Source organism: Gossypium hirsutum, chromosome A08, assembly GCF_007990345.1.
Source record: "Gossypium hirsutum isolate 1008001.06 chromosome A08, Gossypium_hirsutum_v2.1, whole genome shotgun sequence".
Classification (NCBI taxonomy): domain Eukaryota; kingdom Viridiplantae; phylum Streptophyta; class Magnoliopsida; order Malvales; family Malvaceae; genus Gossypium; species Gossypium hirsutum.
This window is the reverse complement of record NC_053431.1, coordinates 4,281,914-4,304,321: the sequence shown is the minus strand read 5'-3', so window position 1 is coordinate 4,304,321 and position 22,408 is coordinate 4,281,914. Positions and strand designations below refer to the sequence as shown.

At 33.9% G+C, this 22,408-nt stretch overlaps 2 protein-coding genes and 1 pseudogene across 3 annotated transcripts; 1 reads left to right on the top strand and 2 right to left on the bottom strand.

Annotated features, from left to right (window-relative positions):
• Positions 1 to 966: 966 nt before the first annotated feature.
• LOC107930512 (uncharacterized) lies at positions 967 to 8,415 on the bottom strand. 2 transcript variants are annotated; one of them, XM_016862182.2, is made up of 9 exons: positions 7,444 to 8,415; positions 6,987 to 7,175; positions 6,576 to 6,668; positions 6,283 to 6,465; positions 6,089 to 6,191; positions 5,799 to 5,975; positions 2,695 to 5,066; positions 1,796 to 2,381; positions 967 to 1,640 (listed from the first exon to the last, which is right to left on the bottom strand). In XM_016862182.2, the coding sequence occupies exons 1-9, from the start codon at positions 7,681 to 7,683 to the stop codon at positions 1,606 to 1,608; spliced, it is 3,978 nt and encodes a 1,325-aa protein (XP_016717671.2). In that variant the 5' UTR covers positions 7,684 to 8,415; the 3' UTR covers positions 967 to 1,605. The 2 variants fall into 2 exon arrangements, with proteins under 2 accessions (XP_016717671.2, XP_016717670.2); XM_016862181.2 differs by having other exon boundaries at positions 967 to 1,662; positions 7,444 to 8,414.
• Positions 8,416 to 11,193: 2,778 nt separating this feature from the next.
• On the bottom strand, positions 11,194 to 12,704 carry LOC107930490 (hydroquinone glucosyltransferase-like; annotated as a pseudogene).
• Positions 12,705 to 16,735: 4,031 nt separating this feature from the next.
• On the top strand, positions 16,736 to 21,043 carry LOC107930513 (mitochondrial adenine nucleotide transporter ADNT1). The gene is made up of 8 exons (XM_016862183.2): positions 16,736 to 17,175; positions 17,324 to 17,372; positions 17,473 to 17,636; positions 18,511 to 18,548; positions 18,905 to 19,017; positions 19,319 to 19,432; positions 19,635 to 19,979; positions 20,374 to 21,043. The coding sequence occupies exons 1-8, from the start codon at positions 17,018 to 17,020 to the stop codon at positions 20,455 to 20,457; spliced, it is 1,065 nt and encodes a 354-aa protein (XP_016717672.2). The 5' UTR covers positions 16,736 to 17,017; the 3' UTR covers positions 20,458 to 21,043.
• The last annotated feature ends 1,365 nt before the right edge of the window (positions 21,044 to 22,408 follow it).

The following is a 22,408-nucleotide window of genomic DNA, read 5'->3' as shown; positions in this document are numbered from 1 at the left end:
AGAAAATATTTTCCACTAAGTCATTTTACAGAAAAGTAAAACATTTTTCAGAAATCATTTTACGGAAAACATTTTACTGCCAATCAAACAGACCCTTAATTTCATAAATCAAAAATAAACAAACTAAAAAATAAACGATAGTAATTTAAGGCTTTCAGAAATAAACATGTGGTTGAATTGTTTAAGTCACTGGTTCGTTAATTTAATTGATTCAATTAATCCAATTTGTTAAGTTAGTTCATCCTTTATTTAATTTAACTGATTCCCGAATTAATTAATCTAATAATTTTTTTGAACTGATACCTCAACTAATTCCCAATCTAACCATCCTGTCCGATTCTAGTAAGATTGTTGCAATCCATTGTTTCAACTCCTATTCATTTACAACAGAACTTCTAAATTTTTTATGTTTATATTATATTCATATCCAGAGATAAAATCGGGGAATCAAGTGACCCAAGTCGTAAAATTACACTCCAACCCCTCTAAGTTGACAAATTTCCAGTTTAATCCTTTAAAAATATGGAATAATAAATTGTAATAAATCTCTTAAAAATTTATAATTTAATTTTGACCCTAAAATAAATTTCTAGCTTCATCTATGTTCATATCAATCTATATTTATGACAAGCATATTTATACAGTATTCGTATCATTTTATATTTATATTGTATATTACACTTTAATTATTAAATCAAAATAAAGAAATTAAATTCCTAAGATTAAAAGTAGAGAAACTAAATTTCAGATGTACAAAAAATACAAGGACCGAAAGCAGAATTAGACCTTAAAACAAATAATAACACAGGGAAGACGGTAGCATAGAGGTTGCAAAATTGTTCCTTTCCAATTATTGTTCTCTTTTTCTTTTCTGAATTTTTGTTTAATTGCATGAGAGGGGTTTAGGGAGAAATTAAGCAAATATATTTGCTATGAATGAAAAACCCTATAAAAATTTAAATAAAATAAAATAAATTTGAACAAAGATATTATTACAAGGCAAGAACACAACATTCCATGCAACAAACATGACCACCTCTATTTTTTTTCTGTTATCAATTCTGTTCTTTTAACATGGAATTGTTATTAGTACACTGGTAACTTTCAAGTTTGAACAAGAAAGTCAACAAAAGTGAGAGCTAGTTAGACTGAAACTAAAAAATCAAAAAAGAAAAGAAAAACCTATTACAATGTGGGAAATAACATCCTAATCACTAGAGGTTTATAAAATGATATATAGAACTCAGTTGTAAATCTAAAGAGAATCTAGTTCAGTTACAATGTGTAGAACCCTAAATTTAAACACTAACCTCTGTTACTGAATCCTGCATTCCTTTTTCACCATTACTTTGTTTTAACCTCGAAAAAACTGAGCACTTTCAAAAATGATTTTCAGTCATAGTGTACATACAAGCACAAAGCTAAGAAACATGGATGACACCATCTTGTGAGAAATTCACTAGGAGTCATTGAATCAGAAAATCCACTTGTTGGTTTTAGGATTGAGATGAGAACAGAAACCTGGTAACATGGAGGTTTTCTCATTATCGGTACTCCTACCGTCATTTCTTCCATCATATGGAAAAGCAAAGGTTTGGGAATTCCTCATCTTTCAATTGCGATTCTTCTAGGACATGGATCTGGCAATAATATCAAAGTCCCCTGTTAAGAAATAAATGAGAGCATCATAAAACAATCAGAATATTCAAGACAGGCAGTCCGAGTAGTTTTCAAGCTGACTGCTTTTGCTATGTCTTCTAAAGAAACTATATCTCACAAAAACAAGACAAAATACCTTTGGTGGTGGGTGTGGGTGAGGAAGGCTGGTCGGGTGATGACCGTTGAGCAGAGGTAGCATAAAACCTTTGCTCATCAAATACTCCAGTGGAGCTACTTCCATCACTTGGCTGTGATACTTCATTCATGCCTGAGAAACTAAATGGTCCAAGAGAGCCAAATTCAAGCTGTTCAGTAGGGGAATTATGATCGAATGGATACAGCATGACCACAGACGGAAAGGTAGGTCCATTAGATGACACCCTATTGGGGTTCATGGCTGCAAGTGGGTACATGCCATATGGCATACTGGCAGGGCTACTTTGTGAAGAGTTTGAGTGGACTGTTCCGTTCCAAGACTGGTATGAAGTAAATGAATCATGTCTATGTGAACCCCAGGGCCTCTCAGCTCTGCTCTCACCAGCAAATTGGTCAAATGTGAACCTTGATTTATCATTTTGGTTGCGACCATGGTTGTGCCCAGCAGCTCGTGACTTTGTATTGGCATTCGAGTTCCCTTCTTTATCACCATGGTGGTCATTTCTATCAGGATTATACTTTCCTCTCCTTGTATTTGCAGAAGGGCGTTCTCTCATTGAAACTTTCTGGAGTGGAGAAAAGTTCATATACAAAATTATTGAAGGCTATAGTTCTCAAGGTAGACTGATGCGAAAATGGGAGCTAAACAATATTAAGATCACTTCAAAAACTGATGAAACAGACAAATGTAGCATTGTCTTATGAACAACATATAATTGCATTTCAAATTATTGTCCCCTATTACTGTGCATCTCCAATTAATGGGGAATGGGAAAAACAGGACTGTGTAACCAACCTTATTCCTGCAAGCTTTGCCAAGTCCAAAGGCAGATATTGAAAGTAATAAAGGCTCATAACAGATTGTTATAAGTCACTTACAGGGTTTGGCAGGTATGTCCCGGTACCACTGCGATATCTTGGCATTTCGTCAACATATCTTTGGAATGTGGCAGGTCTGTTTGAAACAGATTGGAGGGGAGTAACAGGAAGAACATGAGGCCCATAATTCATAAGTTGAGAAAAGAGATTCATGTTGTAAGAAAGAGGTCTCCCAGGACCATCCCAAGGGAAATGACCTTGTAAGTAGATGGGTGGCACCACGACGGGTGAAGGATAAAGCGAATTCGGAGGATATTGTGAATTTTGGCAAAACTGTCCATACAGCAAGTTCTGCCAATGGCTAGCAATGTCACTGTTAAGAATGTCAGATTTATGCTCTGATGGGTCAAGAGATGAAACCTTTCTCATAGAACTTAGCACCTCAGATTGATCAAGTCCCTCAGATGATTCAAGCATTTTACCAGAATCATTGTTATCCAAACCTTCATCCCAACTAAAATGGCTTGTTGATGCTTCTGGAGTTCCCGTTTCTGCTGGAATGTTGTACACAGGACAGAACAAAAATGGAACGGGTGGCCCTGTTATCGTGAAGGCCAATGGAGGAACTCCAGAATTATCCATTGTTCTTTGGCCTGAATCTGGACCTAAGAGGAATGGAGCAATAGGTAACGGTGAATCTGGTCCACTTGTTTGAGCTTCCTCACCAGGCATTTGATGCTTTGGAACAGGAAAAGAACCAACTGGCTGAGGTCCAATAGTTCTTTCCACCATTTCAGTGCCCCCTATTGATGGTGGATTCCAATCTCTGCCATCGTCCTCTGCCTGGGAGGAACATTCAGATACACTCTTACCTTTCCCACTTGCAGCAAAGTGAAGCACAGAAGCAGCAGTTTTCCTACCTCGCTTCTCCCCAGCTGACTTAGAGGCCCTTGCTGAAGACCCTTCCCAAGAACTTTCTGATGAGGTTTTACTTCTGAGTGAATTAGTATGCGAAGCAGGCATGGATATAGAACTTGCATTTCTTTCATCAAAATAAACATCACTAGCTCTATTATCTTGAAATTGGCAAACATCTAGATGATGTTCCCTATTTGACTCTCGAGTTTCTTTTGTAAACTTCTGTCCAGAGCTGCCAGCCTTATAGCCAGCTGAAGTTGAAAGTTGGTTATCATCTGATGGACGGATTTCAAAATTTCCATTATCAAGATAAAAACCACCAACAGAGCCTCTGTCGTGTTCATGATGTAACTCATGTTCCACTTCCCCTGGGTTCAATTCTGAAGAACCAAAATTACCACTACTGGGCTCAATGGAATTCTCTGCATTTGAGGGTAATTCAATGCCAGAAATATAATGGGCCAAAGGAGGAGAAACCAATCCATGCGGAAACATTTGAATATTAGCGGGAACAATCCCTCCCAAATTTCTCTGATTGTAGCCAGTTGATAGAGACTGGAGAGAAAAAGGTAAGTGACCTGCAGCTAAATTTAGCGGAACAGGAACCTGACCATTAAAGCCATGAGTTGTAGAAGATGTGATCATGTTCACTAAATCCTGCTCTTCTTGATGCATTCCTTGTGAACCTGGAATCGAAGAGAAGTCCTGAGCCGTGGTTCCCAAGCCTAAATCGTCTTGATTACCATTACGAAGACTGTTTGGATCAACAGCAGCAGCAATGCTTTGACGGGTTGACGTTTGCCTTGTAGATGAAGGATCATCACATGATTTAATGTTATAGCTTGCCACCATAACAGATCCCATATTATTCCTCCTGTTAGTATCTGATCGCATCGAACCAATCTGTGTTTTTTCCCCACTCTCTTGCATTCTGTTCCACCTTCCTTGAGAAGTAGCTTCCTCATAAGTTTCAGTAAGCTCAGGACTCGAACGTGTCCTTGCAAAAATATATCTTCCTTGAACATCAGTCACCAAATTCTCCGCTTTAGAATTCCTCTGGCCTGTATCATTATGAACATTCTGATTGGAATTACAATTCCGTCTAACCTGATCGGAGGTCTTTGAGTTGCTCATGCTGCCATAGCTCCTTTGGCTATGAAAAACAGTAGATACATCACTAATTGTGCTTTCCGATGGATGATTATGTGAGGGAACACCACAAGATACTTGAACTTCTTCAGCTTGAGTTTCATGCCCAGAGGAAATATGATTTCCCTTGCTGCTTGAATTGTTTCTGACAGTCTTAGATCCACGAGTGTGGTCTGAATTTGAAAATCTCAAAGACCACAAATCATTCCTTGGTGCATCAGGACGTTGGCCACAGCCATGCCTTTCCCATGTATTCATAAAGAATTGATTTACTTCATAATACAGGTCCCCTTTGGGACAATCAAGTAGTCTTGCCAACTTTTTAGCTCCAAATGCAAACGCACTGCGTATCCTAAAGAAATTACCTGGAGAATAGAAAATTAACATCATGCACATCAAAACCTATCAGTAGCACACAAAATTGACAACTCAACTGTCTCGAAAGCATTAAAACTAACAAAAAGATTTACATAGTTGTACATGTAGAATTTATGGTATCCACCTTGGATTCGTGATATGCTTAATCATATGAGTTTCCAGTAAGAAAGTAAACAAAATTAAGATTCTTACTGTTTGCTAGCCATGTTACGTGCACTCTTCATTTTTTTCTAAACTACCGCGCCTGACACTTATGTCTAACACACATTCAGACATGAGTATAGGGTACAATCCCCGAATATATGAAAAATCTTTTTGAAAAAAGAGTGCATTTGTGTCAAACACATGCTCACATACAACACTCACTCCTGAGTTCATGTAACATAGTCTGCTACCAACTTCCTTCCCTCCATTAAAAGTCTACTCGCCTTGCTTTTCACCAACTTAAGTTCACTATTTTCATTAGTTCTCTATCACGTGACTCTCTTAAAAGTTCGTTGTTAATTCTATAGGACCATACAGAATTAAGACAGTTAAAAGGACATTTTATTTATCAAATATTTATGCCAGGTATAGAAACTTATAACCAATAAAGCATGAAACATAGTGTTGGAAACAGAGATTGCCAAATGATAGACAACAAAAGTCACAAAAATCAAGAGAAACAAATAAAAAAAAGATACAACGAATAATCAGTACAAAGTTGTAGATGTAACTACCTTTACTAACACTACGTCCAAGATTGTTATTTAAACGCAAAGGATCAATTACATTGAAATATTTAGAAACAAATGGTTGGCCCTGGTTTTCCTGGCAAACAGCATATCTTGAACTACAAGTGTCAAGAAAATATTTGCTAAGTAACAAGTCTCCACCATCTCTTCGAGGAGGTTCGGCTGCAAAATAGTATTTAAAACAATGTAATTAAGACTACAAAACAGGCCAAAATTCTGTAAGTAGAAGATTCTTGGCCAAAGCTTAGCATTAGATGCCCCAGAAATTGCAGTACCTGTTATGTCTGGCAGCGAACGAATTGGGACAGGACCCCAGAGGCTAACACAAAAATTTTCCCAATCATACTTGCTAAAGAACTCAAGAAAACGATACAGGACCTACACATGAAAAGGATATCAGACAGACATGCAGACAAATGCAAAAAAAAAAAAACATAAAATATATATAAAGGTAAAAAAAAATATGCACCTCGAGTGGTCCAGAAAAGGAATTATTGAAAACATGGAATATGTAAAGAACTAAGGTTTCCAGGGCGTAGGTTGAGATAAGTCCATGATGAGCACCCAGTATACGGCTCTCATAATAACACCATGCCTTTATCAATATGATACTACGTTTGAACAAATGGTTCTGATTTATCAAAAGATCAACCTGCACACATGGGCATTAAGTTAGGTTAAAGCTTACAGAAATTCCTAAATGGTCTATCATTCCAAAAATAAACCTGCAGACATGCAGTGGCAGGTTTTGCATCACCTAACCTCTTCAAGGAAACAAAGAGTACATAATCCACCAAGCTGATTAAATGAAATGTCTACCACAATATTTTCTACGAGGCACTTTATTATCTTCACCTGAAAGTGCATAAGAAGGAAAAGATAATATCCAAATGAATTGAGTTATTAAGAATTTAAGATGACAAAAATGTGTTCAAGAATTCTACAACTACTTCTATGCAAGAAATTGCTCAAAATGTGTAGGGAGAATAACACTGAAATAAGGAGATCCCAGAAGAGTAGCAAGGGTCAACAAATGTGCAAATTAATTGAAGAAATCTGAGAAAGAAAAAGATACTAAAACCTTGACAGAAATAAACAAGAGATCCTAAGGAGAAAACCAAATCCAAGATCCCATAGACATTACGAACAAAAGACATCTCATTAAAACCTTACCTCAGCCTGAATGTATTGAACTTCTTTCACTTGGAATTCAGCATTCTCGTGCTTTTCTTCATTTTGCAGCATATCACGAACCAGATGAGCCCAAGAATCTTTCAAATTTTGATCCTTGCTGAAAGCTGTTAAGTCGATATCCCCATCTGGCAAATATGTCTTGAGGGGCACGGACCCAAAAGTAAAGACCTGCCAATAGAAAGCAAGCAACTCCAAATTAAAACCAATTGATGGACCCAATACCCTATCCCAGAAAAGCTAAAACTGCATATAGTTCATTCATCTCTCTACTCAAAGTATCCTTGATATGAATGTACCTTATCCATCCTTAACATTTTTAATCAAACGTATCCATTCAATCATTTCCACAACATAGAAACTTTTCTAAATGTCAAATTTCATATAATGGCATTTCTAAAAGAAAAAGGGATTCTCATGGAGTTGCATTTTATAGAACCTGACAAGGGAAGCATTTGGCGATGAGGCGCTCAACATAGTCAGCAACAGCATTACGGCGACCTTCCGAGGGTGCATTGGGCTGTATGCAGGCAATGAGTTCAGCAGTTCTTTCCTCAGCCTTCGTCCATCGTTCCGAGTCAAGTATCCTAATCATAGAGGTGGCTTCATTGGGTAACAAACCGTTCGGCAATAGCCCGCTCGGTGCCTGCTGCGCCGTCCACCCTTCATGCTCTCCCATGCAATCTTAAACCACTTTTCCTTCCCCCCCCCCAAAAAAAAAAACAACTTTCTAAAACCCTGTCAATCGCCACAATGCAACCAAAAACAAATTTTCAATTTTCAATTTTAAAAAATGGGCAGAAAATGAATAGTTTTTCAATATGTACGATTTTCTGGTGAATCAATGATTATTTCTTCAGAAAATCAAACTTCGAAATTAGTTTTACTTTGGCTTCTTTTTTTTAATTAGTCAGGTAAGAACCCTAGATGGTATTAACGTTTATGAAGTAATTAAAACGCCGAGTGCAGTAAAAACTGGCAAAATGAAGGGGCTATTTCCAATAAATTCCCAAAGTAAATTGATCAAAAAAATGTAAGCCTTTCCCTTTCTTTTCCCAGACGACTGAGAAAATATACAAAACCTGGATAAGAAACCCTAAAATTAAAAAAAAATTGGGAATTGAAAAGAAGAAAAAGGGGGAAGGAAGCCTTAGAGGGTTAAAGAAATGGGAAATAATAGGGCGATGATATTATCAAAATAAAAACCCTAAATAGAAACTACAGCAATCCTGGAAATTGGGAAGTGCCCTCGAATTGAAGAAAAAAACAAAGGTGGAAGCGTTACGAAATAGCTAATGCAAAAGGCAAAGATTGGGTAATATTATGGAAATTGCTACAGAACCAGAGATAGGATAGTCGTTTGAGCTTTGATGAAATTTGTGCAATTGAGGGTTTTTGCATTTTAAAATTTGGAAATTTAATTGTGATGAAAAATATAATAAAAAATAAAATCTTAATTCATCATTATCATTTGATATCCTGGTTTAATATCATAATATCTATATTGTGTTTTTTTTTATTTGTATATTATTGATTGAGTTAGCAATATTCATCAATTGAATTCCAGCTCAGATAACAAGAATTATTACTATGAGAATATTTCTATCAAATTAGTCTCTATATTATTAAATAGATCAATTTAGTTCATATACTATTAAAAAGAATCAAATATTATCAAATCGAAACAGGTTTAGCACTTATTGTTTAATAAAATTAATATTTTTAAAGTTGTTATAGTTTTGTAAATGAAAATTTTTGTTCGAAATACAATTGAAACTGAAAAAAAAAATTCAATGTATTTTTTATTCAATAAATGTCAACTCTATTAAAATTTGGATTTATTTTATTTTTTAAGAGAAAACTTATCACTTGAAGGTTGAAGAACACATGTCGTTAATATGGTAAAAAATTACAACTCAATATATATATATATTTTTTTTTGTAACATTTTGCAAAAAAAAATCTAAAATTCTGTGAAATTAAATATTTTTGTGTTATTTAAAATAGAAGCAACATCAAGTTGTTCATGCTCAATATAATTTAAATTTTTCGAAGTTTAATGGATGTATCATAGACAACTGAAAGAATGTTGAATTATATGTGGCATCTATGGTAAACAAAGTTTAATATAATACCGAAGTTGTTTTCCACCTTATTGGAAATATAGAAGTCGGATGCATTCCATTTTTCACATGGATAAATGATTATAGTTAATGCACGTGGCTGAAGATACGTCTAAAACCAGTCCATCCAACACATGAAACTGAGGATAAAATGAAAGGATATGTCAAAGCTTTGTATGCTTTGGATAGTAGAAAGAATGTTGTTACTGTACAAATCTAGCAACAAAGACCTTATCATGTATCTTCTTCTACTGATATATTTTGGTATAACTTATACATTCAGTTGAGGTCAACAACTCTAGTATATCTGTATAGAGTACTCTGCAGCCATGACTCGAAAAATATCAACAAAATAAATGATTATTGCTTGCTTTTGCAAAAATGGGCATAAATACAGATGTCGTGAAAATTGTCTATTAACAGAAGGTAAAAATATTTTTGTATATGATATTTTAAGATGTATTCAATTGTCAATATTTTATAACTCTCTCATGTATAAAGAAGATGACAAGCCATAAAAAATAAATAGACACATAGACTACAAAGTGCATGCTAATTTTTTTTGCATGTGGTTCCAGATATATGGTTGATCTGGAATATATAATGCTTCCCAGTCTCCATATTGCCATGCTGCCATAGGTTAGATTGCCAACATTAACTTGCATATGTATTCACTGTTATAATATGTTCATTATGCACTTATAAGTGTCCAAAAATACTTGAATTTGAGTATGATATGAGTATGCAAATTTGCACTTGCTATAATTAACTGTATGATTGTGAAGAACTGTAGTTTGTTCAGTTATATTTTATTTCACAATAAGAAATAACAATGCAATTTGTGATGTCAATACTTTTGCTACTTTCTACTTCGAAAAGCATATAACTTTGGATGGTTTTGTAGGCAGCAGAGGATTATTTGATTCAATTGTTTGCAGATGCAACGCTCTCTGCAATTCATGCAAAACGTGTTACACTAAGGGATGGAGAAACTGTTGTTTTTGTTTGAACTAGTTTATATCGGGGACATTTCTACATTTCAGGGTATTTCTAAGTTTTTAATAGTTGTAGCAATCTAAAGGTAGCCGTAATAATATTGTAACATTTCAGGGTATTTCAGGGTACACTTTCCTTATCGTGTATTTGGTGGGAGATCATGCAAGCTGACTGATGCTGTGGGGCGTATTGAAAGCTTGCCTCTTGGCCTATGAGTTTGTTCTAATGTTGAATCTCTCAAAAATAATGGGAACACGGAGAAGTTTATGGATAGCTTACGATGAGTAAAGTTTATTCTGCATTTATAGCACGGGGAAGTTAATAGATAGGAAACATTCATAAGAGAACTGTTTAGTGATTGTCATTTGTGTGATCTAAGTTTATATCCCTCTTAGTGTTACTGTATTGTTTCATGCTCATTGAGAAACATGATTTCTCGGTTTCAAAGAGCGAAGTATTTCCTTTTATAGGTTCATTGTTTTAACAATGGCTTCATTCCAGTTTCATTTCAAAAGGAGCAAAGTTAATTTCATTTTCTTTTGTTGCCCTCAGTGAAGATGGATATTCAGTTGGCACGGCGACTTGGTGGGATAGGGCAACCGTGGTAAGATCTTGAACTTTAATTGAACCTAACATTGGATCTAGCTATTATTTAATTGTCTGTTCGTATGTGCCATTTGTAAAATTAACTTTTGAATAGACTACAGTCTTAATTTAGCATTACTATGTCTTGGAACCTAGGCAGTCAATTAGAATTAGAGAGTAGGATGATTATTGAGCTTCAATCCTTCATGATGTAATTCAATTTTGATGTGCTTGATGGGTTCTGATGGGTTGTATAATGCATTTATGTTGTTCGGAATAAAAAAATGTGAGATATTCAAGGAAAAGAAAATTTAGGTTTATTTGTAAACACTCTTAAATTTATTTTATTAAATTGAGCTTTATTATAATGTTATCTTTTAGTTACATGGCTGTCAAATGAGTATTGATTGATTAGGATTGAAATTATTAATATAATTAGGGAAAAAAACACAGTTGTAAGCTTTATAAAAAATACATTCGTGACCATAACTTAAAATCTAAACCTTAGATCATGTACATGAATGTAGTAATCAAACATGGAAAGGTAAAAGGAAAATAAGAATATTTGAAAAAAAAGAGAGAAGGTTTCTAGCTTGTAGATAACAATGGATGGTTAATGCTATCAGCCACCTCAGAGAGTGCTATGGTAGAAGACCCATTTTCACAAAGTACTCTTTTAGCTGCTTCTTTCAACTCCAGCATCCTATTTCGAACACTTTTCCCTTCTTCACTTCCCATCAAACATTTTACAATTTTTGCAATCTCGTCCCTACATATCAACCCATTTTTATTAGGTTTAGGCCTCAAAGCAACCTTAGCATCCTCACTTAACATCAAGGCATTCATCTTTTGTTCAGCATAAAGTGGCCATGCAATTAAAGGTATATATCCCATTAACCACACACTTTCAAGAACTGATTCCACCCACAATGGGTCAAGAACCCACCAGTGGACCCATGGTTCAACACTCGAGCCTGTGGTACCCATGATCCCACCACTAGACTACGCTCTTTGGTTCTTTCTACGAACCCTTTGGGCAAAAACATAAATGGGTCATCGTCCTTTTGGGTATCAACATTGATATATGTGGCATTAGCAATGGTATCGTTAGGAGTCGTAATGACCCATAAAAAACGTTGCTTACTCATTTCTAATCCCATTGCTAACTCGCTTACTTGGTTACGTGAAAGGGTCCCACTGCTGCCAAAGGAGACAAATAAAACCGAACCCACCGGTTGGATATCGAGCCACTTGATGCAACCTGATGGATCGGGTTTTCACTCGAATCAACGTTAATGAGTGATCCAATGGGTAAATCGGTGGCTTACCGGATTGTTTCGCTTGCAAGGCCTTTATCGGTCAACTTTCCAAGTCCGGGAAACTGCTTACCATTATCCCTTTAACTGATCTAAACCGGTTTGCATGATGGAGAAGCCATTTATACGCATCGTTTTTCCGGTCTTGTGTCGGGTCGAGTAATTCATTTCCGTGAATCGATATACACCCGGGAAATCTCACCGGTTCGACCATGTCCTTGTACTCGCATGAAACTGTTCGGTCGAGTTCTTGTAGGTAAAGGAAAAACAACAACATCATGGCCGTCGACGGGAAATATATATACGATGGGACGTTGAATTCATTAATTAGCAACATCGAACGCGTCGGTCCCGAACATATCGACGACCAATCCAACGAGCTTCGCGCCGGCTACCATCGACATGAAAGCCGTTAAAGAGATCATCCCCGTTTCAATCTTCGAATCTGGAGGGAGATCGCTCAAGTCGACGGGCGGGAGGAAAACGGAATCAATGAATGTTGGAAGGGAATCGAGAGTTGATTTTAGAGCTTTGGAAGGGGAACCATCGGTGGGGATGACGAAGGTGACGGTGAAACTGTGTTGGTGAACGAGACGTTTGGCGAACTCAACGAGTGGAATGAGGTGACCCATCCCTGGACTCGGTAAGATTGCTATATGAGGCCTTTGAGCTTTCGCCATGTTTTTATTTTTCTTTTGCTCCTATGGAAGAAAGGGAATGAAAATTGCAGAGATTTATACAGATAGTTATGGCAGCGAATACTTCATAATTTTGCCAAAATCACGTGAAAGACGTTAGGTTAAAATATGCTATAAATCCTTAGTTCTATTCAAATTTTAAGAAATTAATCTTTATACTTTTATTTTTATAAATTTAATCCCTCTATTTTTAAAATTTTAAAATTTTAAAATTCAAGTATAATTATTAACACAATTGTTTTTAAATAAAAAAAAACTCACTTAATATCCAACTAATTAAAAAAATATTGTAATGAACTTGAATTTAACAAAAAAATTAACAATATTAACTATTGGACTTGAATTTTGAATTTTGAAATCTGAAAAGTAGGACACTAAATTCTTGAAAATGAAAGTATACGAACTTAATTCTAAATTTTCAAAGAGTACAACAACTTATGGCAAATTTTAACCAAAATATGATTTTTGTTAGGTTAAAATATAGGCTTAATGACAAATTTGTCTATTAACGTTTGCATGTTCTGTCAAAATGGCTCTATTTGTATTTTTAAGCCTTTTTTTGGCCACCAATCTTTGTTCTTTTTTTCAATATGCTTTTTCTAACAAATTTAATGAAAGTAATGTTAAAAACGTTAATGGGGATGATATGAAATTTCATATGTGTAATATTTGTAATGAGATGTAATTTATTACTTAGATAACTCAATAAGATAATTACATGTGAAAAATAATAAAATAAATAATACAATATGTTTAAAAAAAACTCTTAATTTAAAGAAAATAGGTGTAATTATCTAAAAGAAAATTAACTCAGTACAAAAACTTCTCAGTAAATAAACGTATGAAAGATTGAAACATTTTAAAAGAAAATAAAAATTATAACCTTGAATTTATTTATTTATTACATCTGTTAGAAAAAGCAGATTGAAAAAAAGAATAAAAGTTGATGGCCAAAAAAGCTCAAAAATACAATTAGGGCCATTTTGACAAAACATATAAATATTAATGGCCAAATTTATCATTAAGCTTTTTTTTTTTTCACAATCTAAACTTTGAACCTAATCTATAGTTGGATAAGATACATTTGGAGCTAATCATGGCCAGACAGCGTCAATGCAAAAATTTAAGTTCATTTTTTAAGTTTGAGTTCGGCCTAGTTCGAGAAATGGATTTAAATTTTTGCTCCAAGTTCAATCAAGATAAAAGTGGATTTAAATGGATCAAGTCAAAGCAAAAATTTAAGTTCATCTTTTAAGTTTAGGTCCTGCCCAGCCTGCCGATATTAAAAATTATATTATTTTTATATATAAAAAATTGAAAAATATAATATATTAATTACATATTTAAAATATTTTAAAAAATAAAAAATAAAAGTTAAATAACATTAAAATAGGTGTAACTTAACAAGCATATGCCTCTAAAATAGTAACAAAATTAACAATAAAATAAGGGTTATACAATATTTAAATAATAATAACAAAATAGTAGCAATACAACATCATTTTTTTTTCTTTTTGCAAATTCGAATCGGGTCCGAGCCAAAAAAACTTACACTAAACCTGACTCATTTTCTAAATGGGGCTTATTTTTTTGTTCAACTTTATTTTTTGGACTTATATTTTTATCTATATCCTCTTACTAGACATTCAGATCGAGCCAGGTGATCTGGTCTATGATTAGGTCTAGATCCATTGAATTGAAAACCAATGATTCCATCAATAATATATAATTAGAAATACAACAAAAATTTGATAAAAGTAAAAAAAAATCAAGATAAAAATTGATAATTCAATCGATTATAATTTTTTTATTTTATATAATTATTAGTCAAATTATAATTTAACAACCGATAATACTAAAAGTAAAAAGAGGGGCTCTAAATTAGGGCTCGAAGTTAAGCCCAAGGTAACCCAAAGCCATAAATACAACCTAGTATTGCCCAAGCTGGCCTGTTCCATTTTAAGTTAGCTAGATAATATCATACATATAAAAATAGTAAATTATTATATAAATGTCTCAATGTAGTAAATTATTAATGAAGAAAAATAACTAAACCTAAGCGGAATTTTAGGTTTTGGTCATTTAATTTAAAAAATCTATAAAAATAGTTATTAAATAATTTAAAAAATTTTATTTAAGTTATTAGACTGTTAAAATCGTTATTGTATTGCCTTATTTATTCCTATCACTTGCACCAATCCAAATCTTTTCTTTCCTTTTTCTTCTACAATTTTGTGACCATTTTATAATTTTTAAAAAATTGAGTGACCAAAACTTAAACTTACCAATAGTTTAATAGCATAAATGTAGATATATATATATCTTTTACATTTTTTATACCTAGCGTTAACTAATTGCCAACGTGTCATTACATATTAGGGTAAACTACACCATAGGTCATCTAATTATGAGTTTGTTTCTTTTTTGGTTACTTAACTATAATTTTTTTCTAAATTAGTCTCCCAACTAATCAATATTATTATTTGTCTATTTCTATTAATTGCACAAACAATAAGGTGACGTAGTCGTTAAAAAGTCAGTATAATAATAATTTTAGCCCTCAACTTTACATATTATATCAAATTAGTCTTAAATAAAAAATCCTTAAAATTTATAAATAATTTCAATTTGATCCAATTTCTAAAAAATTCAAAAAATTATATCAAAATATATAACTATTTAAATTTAAATTTTACATAAATATTTAATAAAAATAATTATATTAATATTAAATAAAAAAATCCCCCCCTGGGGTCCCCTCTCCTCATCAAATCACCATTTAAGTCGTGATGGATCCGTACATAAATTTATATTTTCATCCAAAGATTAAATTTGTAAAAATCAACTTGGAAATCTTTAAGAATAAAAAGCTTCCATTTTTTTTTTGGGGGGGGGGGGGTTTCAATAAAATGCTCCCAATGGCTATACAGTTAATAAAAGGTGATCCTGTTGTTGCTGTACTAAATGCTTTGGTAAGAGAAATCAAGAAGTTGCTGCAACAAGAGTGCAGGGTGAAGGTGAGACATGTCTACTCAGAAGGAAATCCAGTAGCTGATGTTTTGGCCGCTACTTCTTTCGGCCGGCCACTGGAATTTAGTGTATTTCATGACTATATGCACCGTTTGGTAACTGTGAAATTCCGGTGCTGTTTTCTTCTTTATATATAAAAAAGAAACTCTCAATCTAGGTTTCTAGACATAACCAAAAGTAACAGAAGGACACTTTCTAAATGCTGATTGGATAGGAGAGACTGAAAATTAAATTATAATTTTTACGATAATAAAAATATAATTTTATTATTTTAATAATTTTATATTTATAATTTTAAAATGATTAATTTAAAAAAATTATTATTTTTAAGAGAGTGAAAAGTATAATTTTATTTTTTAATTTAAAATTTTAATATTTTTAGAGATTTTAAATAATTTTTTTTTTATTTTAGGGTAAGTCAGGCTGTTGCCATCCCCTAACCCCTAACTATACCCTTGGTGATTGGGGGGAGGGAGGGATCGGAGGGGTTTTATTTATTTATTTAATATTTATATAATTATTAATATAAAATTTAATTTAACTATTATATTTTTTTATATATTTTTTAAATTTATTATTATATTTTTAAAAATTTTAAAATTAAAATTAAATTAAAATTATTTATAAATTTTGAAAATTATTTTTTAAAATTAAGGCTAAATTAATATAATATATAAAAATTAATAGTTAAATTTATTATTATACTAATATTTTAACTAACAAGAAAATGGAAAAAAATAATTTTAATTAATTGATTGATGAATTTTAAAAAATTCATATTTTGAGGAAAAAAAAACCTTATAATTGGGTCAACTATTTAAAAAAAATCATAGGTGATAAAAAAATCTCCTTCGGTAACTGTACTTTGTTGTGTGTAGTTTACACTGCATATTATCCTCTTCAAAAGGCAAATAGAAAAAACTTTACCAAATCCACGCGCTCTTAAAGCAACGACATTACACGCTCTCAAATAGTTCATCTCAAGTTCTCGAACCAGCCGCCACCACCAGTCCACCACACCTCTCTCAAAAACGAACACAAAAACTAGAAAAAAATATTGGAAAAAGAGAGAAATGTGGAACCTCTTTTTACTATAAATTGCTTCGGAGATCCGATCCTTTCGATCGCCGGATTATCCTCCTCGATAATCCGTGATCCCTTCAATCCTACCGGGAGAAAAAGAACCTTCTTAGGGTTTTCCGTCGAGAGAGAAGGACTTCGAAGAGTTTTTCAGTGTGTTTTTGTGTTTTTTTTTCTGGTTTTCGATGGCTTCGGAGGATGTGAAGACTAGCGAATCGGCGGTTTCGACGATCGTTAATTTAGCCGAGGAAGCGAAGCTTGCGAGAGAGGGCGTCAAGGCACCTAGCTATGCTATTCTTAGCATCTGCAAGTCTCTCGTTGCCGGCGGCGTGGCCGGTGGACTGTGAGCTCTCTCTCTCTCTCTCTCTCTCACACACACACACACACTAAGGAGTTTTTGCTTGTGTCGAAGGAAGAAATTTTTTCTGAAGACATTTGAATATCTCGGATTTTTTAATTTGGAACATAAACATGGACATTGAATTATGCATGTCACGAACTGCCGTTGCTCCTTTGGAACGTTTAAAGATTTTACTTCAGGTATATTTTGTTTAATTTCTTTGAAATTTATTGTATTGAGAAATATGAATGCTTCGATTTCTGAAATGATAAAATTCTCTTGAAAAATAAAATAATGCAGGTTCAGAATCCACATAGTATAGAATACAACGGAACGGTTCAAGGCTTGAAGTACATTTGGAGAACGGAAGGTTTTCGTGGATTATTCAAGGGCAATGGTACTAATTGTGCACGCATTGTTCCAAACTCTGCGGTCAAATTCTTCAGCTATGAGCAAGCTTCAAAGTAGGGTTCCTGAACTCTGTTCAATACAACTTGCTTTTTATTGTTCTGTTATTGATTTGACTTTCTTTTCAATCATCTCTGTATTGCTAAGCTTGAGTGATCTGTTTTAGTGAAATTGGTTAGGTTTTTTAGGTTAATGTTTACTTGGTCACTAAAAATTTGATGATCAATTGATCACTGATCAGTTCACGGGTGATTGAACAAAGGGAAGTTCAAACTAGTGTTGTCAAGAGTGCAAGTCGCTGTCGAGGCCCTTGAACACTTGTACTGCTTGAGGCATAAGGCGCAAAAAAAAGTCCTAGCCATTGAAGCAAGGCACAATATGTATATATGTGTGTTTTTTATGTGCGTGTGTATACTCATAAAATAAGCTTAAGATATACATGATATTAACTCTAAATAATGGTCCAGCTTATCTACAAAACTGGCAAAATTTTCTATTTCTTCTGCTAGTCAATATGCATTATTTCCTTATTGTCTCATATTGTTGCCGAGTACCCCTTTTTTGCTACTAGAGGCAAAACTAATGAAAAAAGTTTAGCATAAATAAGAAACTAAAGAGAACGTTAACCAAGCGGGCTTTTTTGTGCCTATCACCTTTCAGAAAAGCGTGCGTAATCAAATGTGCCTCGCCTGTAAGGATTTGAGGCATTTTTGTTGTCTGACTCTAGGGCACAATGCCTTGGTGCATGCTTGGGCAACACTGATTCGAACTGATATTACATGAACGTTTTTGGTTGATCAAGTGCAACCTATCAGCCTTAAGTTCCTTGGGGCTGCAGAGTTTTCTTTCCTTTTTACTCTCCTACCACACATGTTAAAGTTTAAACTGGAATTTCTCTTTGCTGATTGTTCCTCCTTTTTTTTGTGACAGGGGAATCCTGTATCTATATCAACAGCAAACTGGCAATGGTATTGCTCATTTTATCGTTTTTTTTTCCGGGCAATGAGCAATCATATCATGTTTGCATTATCTTATCACATACAAAATTCAGTTGTGATTTTAGGTTTTAATAAAGACACTACGAGTTTTGTCCTTTACATGCTTTGTGGTCCCTCAGCCATAATAATCATAGATAAAAGCATTGGGCTTTGGAAATATTGTGCAACTTGTTATTATAGGATAAAGTTTATTGTCAAGTACATTAATGTTCGGTCATGTGATATCAAACCAAGCAGATATTATCATGTATTATGAAATTTATATACAGATCTCCTTGAAATCTGGAATATTCATTTAAGGGTTCTCTTTGTTGTTAATTCTGCAGAAGATGCTCAACTCACTCCTCTTTTACGCCTTGGAGCTGGAGCATGTGCTGGAATAATTGCCATGTCTGCAACTTACCCAATGGACATGGTACGAGACAGGCTTACTGTACAGGTATTATCTCTTAAATATTGTTTCACTTGGCAGATGTTTGATGTTTTACTTTTTGGTTTAATCTTTCTCAATGCTATCAAGATGAAAGAGATTACTTTGTGGTAAATAATGAACTTTGGACATCAATTTGTTATTTCCTTTATTTATTTGTTTTAGGAGAAAATTTTGAGAATTATTTTAATTCATCAAAGAAAATATTGATTTTGTTTTTAGCTGCTGCATTTTCTTTCTTTGATATCAGGGATAGTTCCTTGTAGTTTTGCTACATGAGCAATTAATCATTTAATCGTTTATATTGCAGACAGACAGCTCTCCTTATCAGTACAGAGGAATGTTCCATGCTCTGTCTACTGTGTTGCGGCAAGAAGGCCCACGGGCATTGCACAAGGGTTGGCTTCCTTCAGTCATTGGAGTTGTGAGTTGCTTATTTTCTTCTATTTGGAGTTTCATAGATTAATGGTTTTGGATGTCAGAGCTGTTAATGCCTGTATCCCCATTTTGGGTGGTTTAAAGTGATCACTGAGTAAACTGTTGGTGAATTACTATATTACTTGACAAAGAGAATGCTTTACTTTATCTTTTGCATTGTTGATATTGGACTCATTTTATGTTTGCAGATACCATATGTGGGTTTGAACTTTGCTGTGTACGAGTCTCTAAAAGATTGGTTAATAAAAAATAAACAATTCGGATTTGCTGAGGACTCTGAGTTGAGTGTGACAACCAGGCTTGCTTGTGGGGCTGCTGCTGGAACTGTTGGGCAAACTGTTGCTTACCCTCTCGATGTCATCCGCAGAAGAATGGAAATGGTAGGATGGAAAGATGCTGCATCAGTTGTCACTGGTGATGGGAGGAATAAGGCTCCTCTTGAGTATACTGGCATGATCGATGCATTCAGGAAAACTGTTAGGCACGAGGGCTTTGGAGCATTATACAAGGGTCTGGTCCCTAATTCTGTGAAGGTCAGTGTCTTTTGATTCACTTTCATTCACATGTCTATGAATTCAGGAATAACATTTTTTCCATGTAATTGATACTGTGTGCTGTTCCTGCTCTTTCTGTTCGCATCAAATTGTTATTTTGCACATGCCCTTAAAAAGTTTATCTCCCTAAGCCTTTTCGCATTACTGATGCAAGTCTTATAATCCACTAACATCTGCCATCCTCTCACAGTTGCATCCCAGTTTAGTTTAGTATAAGTTGTTATTTAGTATGGAAAACAACCTACTTGATAACTTGAAAGTATTTTTCATGGTTCTGTAATGTAATCAATGTTTTATTTTTACAATTGAATATAAAATTGCCCTTCAATTGTTGATAATTAATATTGTTTGTCCCCTTCATTTTCTTTTCCAGGTTGTACCTTCAATAGCTATTGCGTTCGTGACATATGAGGTGGTGAAAGACATTTTAGGAGTTGAAATCAGAATATCAGACTAAACTGGTACCAATTCTACTCAATGTTTTTAGGGATGTGTGATGTTTTTGTAGGTAAAGGGGATATAGAGCAAGATAAACTAGGGGACAACCTTTTAACCTTTTTCTTTTCGTCTCATCACACAAAAATGAGTTTAGAAACTTATACGAGCCTGCCCATAATTTGTTCCCATGGTTTCCTATGTTTTCCTTTTGAACTCTGTAGCTTTTCAGCTCCCCCATTCATGTTCTGTATCAATAAAAGACTGAACTAGCATCAATGCAAGTCTCGCATTCACCTCCCTTCTCGATAAAACTCGAGAAGGCAATTTCTAAGCCATCTCTGCTAGATTAATTGTGTTATTTCTGTGGCTTAGCAAACATTTTATCTCTCAATAAGTAGATTTATTGGGCTTAGTGTGAAGTGAAAATTCAACTTTACAAGTTGATTTCAATCGGTAAAGGTCGAGGCATGTTGTAATGGCAATACCTCCGGCATACATTATGTTTTTTCTTCAATCATCTTCGGGATGATGACAGTCTTGCTGCCATAAACTATGTTACTCGGACTCGTGTTAGATATCGATGCACGAATGTTAAATTTTTGTTATTTTTATTTTATTGTTCCGTGTATGTAGAGAATCTTTAGAAGATTATATATCTCGATACCTCAGTTTGGATATATGTTGGATATGGGTATTTCAAGGAAAAAAAAAACTGTCCTCCGAAGCATTATAAAGCAACAGGTCCAGATAACTTATGAAAAGTAAAGACTGAAGTTTATTTATTTATTTTTCGAACAATTATAATTTATAAGTACCCAAATAGCATCTCAATTTGTGTATTAGCACTACAAAATCCGATGACGTTCTAAGATTAATTTCAAAGTTATTTTACATGCAAAAATAATCAACAAATTTTCAATAACGAAACTTATGAGCATCAACTTAAACAAAATGTAAATTAGCATATAGCACTAGTTTAAGAGATTTATGTAACATGAATAGAGAACCAAACTAATTTTCAATGCATAATTCATTACGTATAATAACTTCAACATTAAGCTAACACAAATAAAGAACCAAAAGATATTATAACTAGAATATAATTCGGTGATTAAAGCTTTTACTAGATACTCGTTTAACATGAGATCATACTGTGTTACCTTCATTTCTTGTCCCAATATTGTATCAGAAAAGAATTGCACAAAAACAATTTAGCATACCTTGAAGGACTTGCTTTGCAATTTTTGGTTAGAACAATGGTCTCAAAATTGGTTTGTCAACACATGGAAGTTCGTAAATAAACCCTTAAGTTACGCTTGAAAGGTTTGTATTACTTCAGTTTCTACTTGGATAGATAAGAATAAATTAATAAAGATGAAATTGTATTTTCTCACATCAAAAGCCGCCAAAGCCAACAATCACCTGCACCTAAGTACAAACTTTACTGTTTGGTTGGAAATGCACTTCTTGCCTTTTTTTTTTTTTTTTCGTGTATTTGAATTAAGTTTAGAATTATTATTGTTGAGAGAATCTTATCTAAATGTCATCTCATATAGTGAAACAAATAAAAATATCGAACTAGACCTTAAACATTTTTCCATCTTTCACACTTGAAACATACTTTTATTTTTCCATCGTGTAGAACATTGATAGACATTTAAAAAACAAAATTATACATGATTGCAATTATGGATTAACAAAAACCTAACAGTACTCAAAAGAGTACAAATATTGCTTGACCAAGTCTCTGGCCTATATTAATTGCTTTTGTTATTTGCTTCAAACCGACAGCTAGGGTACAAGATCACACCACCATTAGTGGTTGATATTTATTTCGAACTTTTGTTTCTATCCATTTATTTGAGCCTTGCAGAGCACTGTTTAACAATGCCAATCAGCAATAGGCAGTGTGGCCGCCACAATGTGTCGTTTCAAACAGGTAAGTATTAATTGATTGACTGCGTGTTTTC

Coding starts and splice junctions, on each gene's coding strand:
- LOC107930512 (XM_016862182.2), bottom strand. CDS start 7,683: ATGGGAGAGCATGAAGGGTGGACGGCGCAGCAGGCACCGAGCGGGCTA. Junction 7,176..7,443: donor CCAAATGCTTCCCTTGTCAG/GTTCTATAAAAT, acceptor TTCTATTGGCAG/GTCTTTACTTTTGGGTCCGT. Junction 6,192..6,282: donor CCTTTTCTGGACCACTCGAG/GTGCATATTTTT, acceptor TTTCATGTGTAG/GTCCTGTATCGTTTTCTTGA.
- LOC107930513 (XM_016862183.2), top strand. CDS start 17,018: ATGGCTTCGGAGGATGTGAAGACTAGCGAATCGGCGGTTTCGACGATC. Junction 17,637..18,510: donor AGCTATGAGCAAGCTTCAAA/GTAGGGTTCCTG, acceptor TTTTTGTGACAG/GGGAATCCTGTATCTATATC. Junction 19,980..20,373: donor TGGTCCCTAATTCTGTGAAG/GTCAGTGTCTTT, acceptor TTTCTTTTCCAG/GTTGTACCTTCAATAGCTAT.